At 41.0% G+C, this 12,611-nt stretch overlaps 1 protein-coding gene across 2 annotated transcripts in view; it reads right to left on the reverse strand.

Annotated features, from left to right (window-relative positions):
• The window catches only part of LOC120529582 (cytochrome c oxidase assembly factor 1 homolog), a 49,085-nt gene that overhangs the window by 7,789 nt on the left and 28,685 nt on the right, over nt 1–12,611 (reverse strand). Inside the window, exon 2 of one of the 2 annotated variants that reach the window (XM_039753495.1) lies at nt 2,781–2,892. The exons of the other annotated variant lie outside the window; for it this stretch is intronic. Coding sequence (XP_039609429.1) covers nt 2,781–2,874 — 94 coding nt within the window. The 5' untranslated portion in view covers nt 2,875–2,892. The remainder of the gene's footprint in view (nt 1–2,780; nt 2,893–12,611) is intronic. 2 annotated transcript variants of the gene reach the window in all.

Consider the following 12,611-nt stretch of genomic DNA (forward strand, 5'->3'; position numbering starts at 1 on the left):
TAGAGGCCAGTTCTTTGCTATTCATGAAACCCCATTTTTAATTCCGCCATTTCTTAGTGTGCTCACTCTACCATTCATTTCTAAAACTGTTCATTTTGTGTATTTCTGAGACAGCCGTCCAAATGTTTTGTGGATCAGAACAGATCAATCGTTTTCTTTTGAAATATTTTATCGATTCAGATACGGTGTGAAGGACATTGGAGTGTAAATTGGATGAAGTTAACTTGTCATCTGTTCTTTGCACCTCATTATTGTTTGGCTATTAGTTACGTAAAAATAAAGAATTAATCTTAGGCTACATCCACACTGCTACATGCCATTTTTAAATGAAAATGATCAGCGCACACACTAATGTATTCACATTGTTTCTGAAAGTATCTCCATCCACACTAAAACAACCAGACATGCATATGAAGTAGACGTTCACCAATACTGGGCATGCAGAGATGTAGAAAAATTACCAGTCACAGGATTTATCACAAAACTGTAGCAACCAGTAAATGATTTGCCTTTTGTGTACGAGCGCAGTATTCAGACTGCGTAAAACACAATTTAGAAACGTAACGACACAACAAGCAGTGTGAAAAGCAACTCCTCTGGGTCCACAATGTTGGAATATGGAAGAATAATCAATTAGGGAATGAGACATTATAATAAGATTTAATCATGGAAGAGCTACGTAATAAACATGAACAAATTAGAGTCTGCTTTTTGGAAAGTGTTTTTACATGTGTACACCGTAACACCAAGTCAGCATTTACATAAATACGATGGATATCCAGAAAAAAAGGTTACAAGTGCCCTGGAGGATGCAGGGAATTTTTTTTTTCGAAGGTTGGCATACCTGCGTGTAGGGGGGTCCTAACGGTCCAAATAAGCCTGGGACCGCGTCAGTCAGTCTGTGAAATGTCATCACAGCAAGCGAGTTCGTCAACCTCTGCTGAGGCCGTTTGCTCCACCTACCGCCGATGCGAGATTCATTCGGTCATCAAGTTCCTCACTTTGCGTCGCGAATCCGCGGCCGAGATCCATCCTCATCTTGTGGAAACTTATGGACCTGAGGTAATGTCACGTCAGCATGTTTACAAGTGGGTTAGGTCGTTCAAAGAAGGTCGCACTGACACTCATGACGAAGAAAGGAGTGGGAGGCCGTCTCTCGTTTCAGAAGAGCTTCTGCAGCAAGTTGATGAAATAATTTGCAGTGATCGTCGTGTGACGATTGACACCCTTCATGAAATGTTCCCACACATCTCACGAAGTCTCATGGGTGAAATTGTCTCAGAAAAACTTGATTACAGGAAGCTGAGTGCAAGATGGGTGCCAAAAATGTTGACTCCAGAACATCGCCAAAATCGCATTTTGGCTGCACGTGAATTTCTTCAGCGTTATGAAATCGAGGGTGATGTGTTCCTTGACTCTATTGTGACTGGAGACGAAACTTGGGTATGTCACTATACTCCTGAGTCCAAAAGGCAGTCCCAACAATGGCGCCATACCCATTCCCCATCAGCCAAAAAATTCAAAGTTCAGTTTTCAGAGCAGAAGATTATGGCATCTGACTTTTGGGACAGAAAAGGGGTTTTGTTGGTGGATTTCATGACCAAAGGGACCACCATCAATGCTGAAACATATTGTGAGACCCTAAAAAAATTTTAAAAAAGATTAAAGACAAAAGGAGGGGAATGCTGACTCGTGGTGTGTCCCTCCTTCACGACAACGCCAGACCCCATACCGCTCGTGTGACTCAGGACCTGCCTGTGTCCTTTGGATGGGATATTGTTACCCACCCACCCTATTCCCCGGACCTTGCGCCCTCAGATTTTCACCTTTTCACCAAACTGAAAGAATTCTTGGGTGGGAAACGTTTTTCCAACGATGAGGAGGTGAAGGAGACAGTGGAGAAGTGGCTTTCGGAGGTGGAGCGGAGCATATTCGACGAGGGTATAAAAAAGCTGGTGCCCAGGCTGAAGAAGTGCATCGAAGTTTACGGCAATTATGTTGAGAAATAAACGCATATTTTGGAACATACCCTGTAAATGTGGTTGAAATATATTCATTTTTCGATTTTTAACAGCTGTTGTAACCTTTTTTTCTGGATATCCCTCGTATATGAAAACACTGGAGAGTGTTTTTAAAAGCCGCCATTTTGGTCGTTAAAAATGTCAGGGTAGTGTGGACCAGAGTTAAAAATGGAGACTAATATCTGCGCTTTAAAGTGGATGTGCTTTTCCAGTGTGGATGTGGCCTTAAACTGCAGGTCATTTCAAATTAGGCTAAAAGTCAGTAAGTTACCAGCAGTAAGCGGTTACTGATTAAGAAGGCTGCCAATGCGGCTCTCCAGGATCTGAGTTTGACACCCCTGCTATACGCGTACAGTATATACAGTATGGCCTCACAGACACTTACACATGAACAGCGCCTGATGAATTTTGAATCCGGATAGGCTTATTTCCTGCTTGCTACCATGATAATCACTGTCTGCATACCCTAAAGCATTCTTTGTAAAAGCTTCTGTGCAAAACAGTGCTGACTTGTTTTCTGCTTGGTTGATAATATGCAACTATCAATGAGAGAAATTCTTATTCTGCTGCCATCTTCACAATAAAACGCTCTTTCATAAACATCCATCTTTCTTGAAATGAGAGACACTGTGAGAAAAACCAAAACTGACTAGAATGAATATTAACAATAAAACAAATATCCTAGGAGGCCTCGTTGCCAATGCCAATGCCACTCCAGTCGCAGTTTAGCTAAGACGTTACATAAACCCCTCCACTTACTTTGCATGAGGTAATACATCACTGCACTTGCTGCTCCTCCAACAATGCCCAAGTAAATTGCCATTTGTTGCAGTTTTTGGACTGAGGCGGGCATTTTTTTTAATTTCCTTTCCTGCAATAAAATGTGCAATTGAAACTACTATTATCAAAACTGACATTGTTATTATTAACCTACTTTGAAGTACAGTATAATATTATTGAAAGAATGAAAAATGTAAAAGAAAGTACTGTGTGTGTGTATCCAATATATAGGAAATAGAGTGAAAGACCATATTTACATTTTTCCATTGCTAAGGCATCCACATTTTGAACTCCTTACGCCAGTCGTCTTCATCTCAGTGCACTGGAATGCCAGTCCTATCCTAACTTCCAGGTTTTGTTGAGTCTGTCACACAAGGACTGATTGAATTCCATGTATTTTTCAGGCTGAACTGTTGTGCCAAGCGTCTTACTCTCATTGTTTCTCTTTGCTGATCCAGTTTGGCTTATGTCATCTTTTATTTTTTAAGACTGTTTCCCTTGACGGATGATAATGTTACAACTTCTTCACCAAAACACCGGCACTTTGGTACTGGCTGTTTGGGCTCTTTGGACCTCCATTAGCTGTCTCATGCTGTTAATTAGCACTTTGATATGTGAATTTTTCTTATCAGACCTCTTATAGCTAACATACTGAAAAACAGTCAATCTCATCCGAGTGGCCTTTGCAGCTCCTCTGGTATTTGTGATTTACTTACTTCAAAGTTAAACTCTTTTTTTAATTATTTTTATTGTGGTGTTTCCATTGTTTTGTCCAACCCAAGTAAACACAAAGATGACCAACATGCAGTTGTGTATAGGTTTATAAGAAGTTTAAAATGTGAAGGACCTTACCATGAATCTCTAAGCATCTTCTAATAAAAATAATCAAATAATTCACAAATTAGAAAATATACTTTTTTAAATTCTGGATGAATAAATATAAAACAAGAGAACACATTGTGCAGAATGTATGAAGAATACAGTACATGTTTATGCAGGATATGTGATCCACTTATCACATCTATTTTTATAAAAACGGTGCTGAAGTCCAACTAGACACTTGAATGCCATCAACAGGCTCACACAAGCTGCCAAAGGCAAGAAACAATCGAGTGTGGGCCGCTTTCTAGTACAATGCACTCTCTCTGCTCCCCTGTCATGATTCTGGAACATCAATTGTCAAAATATAGGCTAAGGCAAAGTGGAGGGCTGGCTTGACCCAGACATTTAGCCATTGGCATTATTGACAGTGCAGTTAAAAAAGATTAAATCAAAGAGGAATGAAACTGTATGACAGGGAAACACAGAGGTTACTTCTGCACACCACGGTAAAGATAGTCACACTAGATCCATTCTGACTGAATATTCTGTACTTCATTGAAGGCATTCATGTAATTCTGATCAGTTACACTGAACTCTTTAATCTGTCCGTTCCGTTCTTAAGGTATGAGGGTAATGGAACTATCCAAAAAGGGGTCCTTTCATCGGATTGGCTGGCCGTGGAATGGCCAAATGGGGAGGCAGCTTGATGGATGAGGTCTCCAGGACTTTAAAAATATCCAAATCTTATTATGTGATATCATCTACTGTAAAATTCTGCTCCGTACTTCGAAAATCTTTATTTTTATGCTGTATTAAGGATTTGTTCTGTTCTGTGTATTGTATTGTGTTGTATTGACCCCCTTCTTTTGACACCCACTGCACAATCCGTCTACCTGGAAAGGGGTCTCTCTTTGAACTAACTGCCTTTCCCGAGGTTTCTTCCATTTTCCCTACAAGGTTTTTTTTGGGAGTTTTTCCTTGTCTTCTCAGAGAGTCAAGGCTGGGGGGCTGTCAAGAGGCAGGGCCTGTTAAAGCCCATTGCGGCACTTCCTGTGTGATTTTGGACTATACAAAAATAAACTACTGTACTGTACAATGGGAAAATTTTCCTGTAGATTTAGTAACTACTTGGCTGATTTTTCTTTACTTCCATCCATCCATTTTCTAACCCATCCATCCATTTTCTAACCCATCCATCCATTTTCTAACCCGCTGAATCCAAACACAGGGTCACTGGGGTCTGCTGGAGCCAATCCCAGCCAACACAGGGCACAAGACAGGAACAAATCCCAGGCAGGGGCGCCAGCCCACCACAGATTTTTTACTTTTTCAATCTATTTTCATTCCTTCTGTTTTATTTAGAGAGCCTTTCCCATACTTAAAGCACTTAAATATGTGAGAGTGAATGTAAATAAGTATTTCATTGCATCACTTAACATACTGTATAACCAAAACCTTTAAACAAAGTGAACCAGAGCAGTAACACTATTGCCTCATGCCTCCACAACCCTGAATACTTTGCCAGTATGGCGTTCTCTTAGTGGCTACGTAGATTTTTCTCCAGGTACTCTGGTTAACTGGTGATTTTAAATTGGCCCCTTGTGAGAAAGTAAAGGTATATTGGTGTGAGTATGCCCTGTGATGAATTTTTGCCATTTCATAACACAAAGTGTTGCCATTATAGGCTCCTGCCAAATTACCCTGAAATAAAAATGCCGATTCAATAATGGATAGTAGACTGAAACCATCCTGTTTTATTTTTTCTTTGACCTTATCATTAAGTGTATTATTAATATACATTTAGCTGACACCTTTACCCAAGGTAATTTACAAGATCAGGAAACATGGTGGCACAGTGGGTAGCGCTGCTGCCTCGCAGTTAGGGTTCGCTTCCCAGGTCCTCCCTGTGCAGAGTTTGCATGTTCTCCCCGTGTCTGCTCCAGTTTCCTCCCACAGTCCAAAGACATGCAGGTTATGTGCATTGGTGATCCTAAATTGTCCCTAGTGTGTGTGCGCCCTGCGGTGGGCTGGCACCCTGCCGGGGGTTTGTTTCCTGCCTGTGTTGGCTGAGATTGGCTCCAGCAGACCCCCATGACCATGTAGTTAGGAAATAGTGGGTTGGATAATCGATGGATGGATACTTTGTTCTTTCTACACCTTCTTATTCCTTATTTCCAAACTCCAGGACATAAACTGGTGAAGACTGAATATTTCAGTAGTTTTCAATTTTACACTTTGGATTAAAATTTCTCCTTTTATGTAACGTTTCCATGTTCATACACATGCACACACAAACAAAAGAACATTTATTGTTCATCATATAGCAAAAAAGTACTGGTATTATTCTGAGTGTTAAGAGACACCATTTACTGTTAAAGTGTTTTATCCATCCATTATCCAACCCGCTATATCCTAACTGCAGGGTCACTGGGGTCTGCTGGAGCCAATCCCTGCCAACATAGGGCGCAAGGCAGGAAACAAACCCTGGGCAGGGGCCAGCCCACCGCAGGGCTTAAAGTGTTTTATAATACAGTAATCATTTTTTGCAATTTACTTTTTTAAATTTTGGAATTAACAGCCTAAATCATATTAAGTAGCAACGTTAACTCCCTCTTAGTATATTGTGGGACAGATACTTCAGTATTGGGTTACCTTATACTGTGTAGAATAAATATATTCAATATTATTGAAACCTATGAATTTTAGGTACATCATGCCTAATATATTCTAAAAAAGATGGGCAATGAGCCATCTTTGGTCTGTATCCGCTCACTGGTTTGATTCATGGCAGCACAGGATTAAAGTTATCATTAAAAAAGGAAAGTTGCCATGACATAATTATTATTACACTTTTAAATTTAAACTTAATCAGGATAACTAGATTGTCACTGCAGTGAAATTAGACTCTGCAATAAATTGCCAGAACTCATATGACACAAGTTAACCAGTGAATGAAGGTTCTAAAGAAGGTTCTTCTTTCACTACATGTTACTTATTGACAATGCCAAAGACAAGAACTCTCGAGAGCTCATCAAAAAAAATTATCAAAATACAAAAAAAAAAAACAGAGACCTCGGCATTCCAGCTTCCAAAGTTCACTGTGTTATTAAGAACTTTACTCCTCATGGTACTGTCAAATACCTCTAAGGTTGGTGCGTACGTAGAAAACCACCAAGCAAACATCCAAGAGCTTAGAGCTGACATGGTGTAACCTGGAGTGATGGGTTCAAAGTGTAACATACTGTACACAAAAACAAGAGACCAAGGAGGACACTACTGTAAAAAACAAACCTAGAAAGGTATCCCTGACCCAAATCTATGTAAAGGAAGCCAACATGTTTTGTGTAATGATAAAACCAAAGCAGAGTCCTTTTATTAATGCAGACCATCGATTTGTTTAGAGCCTGTGAAAATAATCTTAGCTCTCTATCTATACTAATAAAAATACAAAGCCCTCACTCACTCACTCACTCACTCACTCACTGACTCACCACTAATTCTCCAATTTCCCGTGTAGGTAGAAGGCTGAAATGTGGCAGGCTCATTCCTTACAGCTTACTTACAAAAGTTAGGCAGGTTTCATTTTGAAATTCTACGTGCAATGGTCATAACTGGAACCTACTTACGTACATATATACGGCCATAGCCTGCAGCTCGGTCGCCGTGTGAGGCGGAGTTACTTCCCTCATTGTCACGCCTCCCACGTAATTGAGTGCCTGCCCATATAAGGCCGTCCGTCAGCAGCAATCCAATAGACATGCTGCTGTGAAATATTCGCGGGTGAAGGACTGTGCTTATGCAAACAAAGATGAGATGGTCGGGGATAGAATAGTGTTTGGCACAAACTCAGCAAAAGTGCGAGAGAAACTTTTAAGTGCCGGGTCTTAGCTAACGTTAAATAAAGCCGTGGACAGAGAATTTTTCAAATAAAACAAGTTGGTTTCATGCTGCCAGTTTTTTAAAAATAAAGAAAACATTCTAACGGGTTCCAAATGTTATGAAATATCAATAAAAATCTTCACTTAGACGCGATTATTTTTTTTCCCAACAACATTGGTAATATTTACTTCTTTGGAAATGTAACCTTTTGCTGAATTTCGAATACGTCATTAGGAATTACCTGCATAACCCATAATGCACTGCGGTAAGCACGTTGTTCTCGCTATATGTGTGTTGTTGAAACTGAAGCAAGTAGCATCGCAGATGAGAAATGGATCATTTCTTGATTAAAACTGGCACAGCAGGCCTTGAAAAACCTAAGGAAGCGTAGTAAGGCCACTGTGAAAAAAATACGGACAAAAAAATGTAAATGTCAAGATTAAAGTAACTTTATTCTCGTAGTTTATTTTGTCAGTTGAATGTCGCAAACTAAATTTCATCTTAAAATGAATGTTTCATTTACTAGATTTTCTCAAACCCCGTCATAAATTAATGTAGTACATTAAAATGCTTTATATTAAGTGTTCCCCGACCCAGTTGTTAATCTCTGCGCGCTTCTTAAACTGACTTTCTCTTGCAGCGAGAGGCGCTGGCAGCAATCGCCGCACATTGACTTCATGATATTCCTGCTCAATGAACATTCAGAATACTAAGATAAATACTTGATATCTTTTTCACGATGAAATGCATTAAAGCATGTATTAGACATGGGTGGTGAAGGGCACGGTGGCGTGACTGTAGTGCTGCTCCCTTGCATTATGGGGTTCTCAGGTCTACGTTCAGTGTAGAGAACTTTATGGCAGGTGTGACGAGGCTCCAAAAAACTGGATACTGTATTTGAATGGGTATTGCACAGGTTTAACCGAAATATTGTGTAAATGTTGGGTTCGTGATCTGGAGGTCGGAGATACGAAGAATTCAATGGATGTTTTCCTGAGCAGGCTTTCTTTATTGCATGTTTGCTGTGTCTATCGTACGTACTAAACCCCCAGTTCCTAGCCTTTGTCTTTCTCCATATAACCAATCACCACACGATAAGCGTCTTTGTGAAATTAAAACCTAGACCTCAGTTTTCAGAACTTTAAAAACAATTTTCGTTATACATGTTTAATTATGCCATCCATTCAGAGGTCTAAGCTTATAACTAGTTTTAAAGTCACAAATACGTTTATCGTGTGGAGATTGTTTATGTGCAGAAAGAAAAAGGATAGGAACTGAGGGTTTAGTATGTCAGATAGAGACATGAGTCTAAAAGTAAGAAAAAAGTTGGTTCAATTGAAAAAGTGTTTTCTAAAGCTGAACGCTCGGAGGTTGAATGTTATGCTAGGCTGTTCAGTACTGCTTCTTTAGACGAGTTTGACCCACGACCAGCTGTGGAATTCTGGCTGTCACCTGGCAACAGGCACATCACTCATAAAAAACCTGAAAAGTCATCAGCATCCACTTCTGCAGGACCATCAGTCTAGGAACCATGCAGTTCAGCTCAAGCAGAAATGAACAGCATTCAGCACATGCTGTCTGAGATGGTAAAGATTCTTGGGGGAGAAGATGTTGCAAGACAAAAGCTGAAGAACATGGCAGAAAATGAATCAGGACAGTGTTATGTTATGTAACTGTAATATATGAAAAAAGAACTAGTGTAGCTATAATGAAGGCATTGTTTATTAGCCAGTTAAAATAAGGGAATCTTTTATATAATGTTCTAGAGTAAGGTGGCAAAATACTACTCCCTGAAAGAACTTTTTTCAGTTTTAAAATGGAAGGCAGTTTTGGTATCAATAAAAGAGATCAGAAAAAATAAACTATTTTTCACTTTTGTTATTTGTTTATGGGCAAGTGAATTTAACTGGTGGACAAGTGGATTTTCTAAGTTTATTTGTCCGTGGTAGAAACAAATTTGATTTCCACACCCCTGGTGGACATCGCAAGATCACACGAGATAGCACAGCTGACAACCTCTGATGCATGTACTCCGAGCGGGTCACGTGAACTGACTGTGAACACAGTACGCAGAGAACAAGCAAGAGCTCCAAAGAGCGCTGAACAAAAAACGCATTACACAATTGAGAAGGCAGCAAAAGAATATGAAGCGAGTGATGCATACAAGCATATTCATAAGTGCAGCTACTGCGGAAACAAAGCACGGTGTAAACCTTAAGTTTAAGTTAAGTTCATAGACACGCTGCCGCTGGCGTTTGTCATGCCTACGACGAATACAATATTTGCGAGATACAAATTTACTGAGAGGACGCAGGGTATAAAACAAGACTTTTTATCACTATGTAATGGAGTTAAAATTGCTGGTGAAGGACTGTGCTTATGCAAACGAAGATGAGATGGTCAGGGATAGACTAGTGTTTGGCACAAACTCAGCAAAAGTGCAAGAGAAACTTTTTTACGTTCATAGAAACGCTGACGCTAAATATTCGCAGGCAAATCCACAGCTTAATACCGGGAATGCCTGTTGAACTTCTTAGATTCACGAGGTCCGATTTGGGTAGTGATCACTTCGATGAATGAAGCCTGTTATCTTTACAACGGTTGACAACGAGATGGTCAGGGATAGACTAGACAACTTGAACACAAACACGTCCTTGTGACGATGCAGGTTCTGGCTCCACACTCCCATCTGATTTTGGGAACCCTTGAACCCAACACCGTCGGTAATGTTACCGATTGAGCTAGTTAGTGAAGGCAACAATTAAGCAAGGAGAATGGTAAAAATGTGCAAAAGTGCTTTTATTAAAAACAGTCAACAAAACAGGTGTTCAAATAAATTGTGCAGTTCATTCAAAAGTTCTTCATTAAGTAAATAATCCATTAAAATAACGTGGAGGTTAAAATAGAAAAAAAACAATCCTTTAAAACGAGAGGTTTAAAATGTTCAACAACAACAAGCTCGGTGCCTTCTTTTGTGCTAGCGTCTCACCTGCTTGTCCCGGTTGGGCTTTGCAGCAGGCAAGACGCTCTCTGCAGCTGCCCTCTACATGTCACTCTTGAGACTGGAGACCTCCCGAACCCTGGCTTCAGGCGGCACTCATCCCAGCCTCAGAGACTTGGATTCCCACAACGGCCAGGTCGCCCACATTGAGGATTCCAGCACCAAGTCTCCCGAGTTCCGCTGCCTTTCCGTGGCTTCTCTGCGGCCAGTCGCCTTCCCTTGGTCACTTCCGCTACCTGATCGCTCAGCGGGAGCGACATCTAACTCCAACACCTGGGTGTAGGCCCAACACCCCAGGCCCTCACAGCTGCCCGTAAGCGCTCGTTCGCTCACTCGCCCTTCGCGGCTCTCTCACCGACCTGCTCCCTCGATCGCTCCCAGTAACCTCCGTCCTCTTTCCTTTCGTTCTTTTCTTTCGATCTTTCCAAAACCGACTCGCTTCTTTTTTTATAACGCGAGGGGCCATCGCAGCTGCAGCATTAGCCACGGGAGCAATCACGGATGTGGGCAGTTCCTCACCTGTGCACTCGGTGAGAAACGCCCACATCGCCAACTGACCCGCGGCTTGCTACAACGCCCCCCTCACGAAGCCGCCTCTGGTGCGGTGATTATTTATTTAAAATGGTCTTTGCTCAACGAGCTGTGGACCCATACCACCACAGTCCTCCAAATACGAACCTGATTGAAAGAAATAATGATAATCAAATCCTTGATGACAGCAACACTCATAACAGTCACAAAACAATTACATTGACAATCAAGTTACGTTATTTTTCCTTTTCTTTTTCATAACTTCTTTAACACACTACTTCTCTGCTGTGCGGGTATTTTGCTAGTTAAATAATAAAATAATCCTGGGATGAGACGAGACTTTTTCAGAGAGATACTTGGAATGTGTTCAACTGGTCAGCAGTGAGTCCTGATCGTAGTCTAATGGCGCTTTTCCACTGCATAGTACGGCACGACACGGTTCAGTTCAGCTCACTTTTGGGGGGTTTTCCACTGGGAACAGTACCTGGTACCTGATCCTTTTTTTAGTACCACCTCGGCCGAAGGTTCCAAGCGCCGAACCGTTACCAAAACGTGACGTGTAAACTCTGCTGGTCACTGATTGGCCCGGAGAAAATCGTCATTACTGCGTCACTGGCTATTCTTTTCTTTAAAGCTACACACACGCGGAAGTTTGTGTCCTGTCTCTCCATCGCTGGACGCAGTTTGTTGCATAAGTGGATGAATGTTTCTTCAGACATTCGAAAGTTCTCCAGCCACTGAGTGTTTGTAAAACCGGGAACAATCACATCCTACCACTCTGAGGCACGGTTAAATGTCCAAACAGATGGTCTGTTGCGGCGACTTTTTTGCAAAATGTGGAAGATATGTAATATACAGAATCAGCATTTTAATGTTACACTGACAGTTAAGTTCATTTTATGCTTTGCAACAGTGATAAAAGTTAGCTAGTGATGTGCTTTTTTTAGATGCTTACCCTTGCGCGTCGTTGAGCTAAAGTGTCGTCATTGTCTGCGTGTTGTTGTAAAAGTTCCACGGTGTCACGGCAGTAGAGGCGGCACAACTATAACGACACGTGAATAATCCCGCTCACTCTATAGCGGTACTAAACTGCAGTCGAAACGCAAACCGAGCCGAACTGAGCCGAACCAAGGTGAGCTGTACTGAACCGTGCTGTGCCGTACTATGCAGTGGAAAAGCGCCTTAATTGAAAACCTGCTGGAAAAAAATCTGCCAACACTCAACAGTGACAACACATTAGAACTGAAGAGAGGAAGAAACTACTAGCAAAAGGGTTCAAAAAACGTTTAGATGGCAATGAGAAGTGTTTAGAGGCTCACATGTTTGCATTATATCATATGAGCACCAAGTATTAGGGAAGGGTGCCTTTAAAATAAAAAACTACATGCAAGTTGAACAGACATATTCATGTTATATAACTTTGGGCAGCCTATTTACATATGATTATAAAAGGTTGGTACATTTACATTATTTTAGAAGACATTTTACATACTGTATTTGTAAAATGCAAGGGTGTCCATATTTCAAAAAAATGACTCAACAATGCTAACAGAAGAACCCTTTCAGGTGCCATTGTG

Source organism: Polypterus senegalus, chromosome 5 (assembly GCF_016835505.1).
Source record: "Polypterus senegalus isolate Bchr_013 chromosome 5, ASM1683550v1, whole genome shotgun sequence".
NCBI classification, from domain to species: Eukaryota; Metazoa; Chordata; class Cladistia; order Polypteriformes; family Polypteridae; genus Polypterus; species Polypterus senegalus.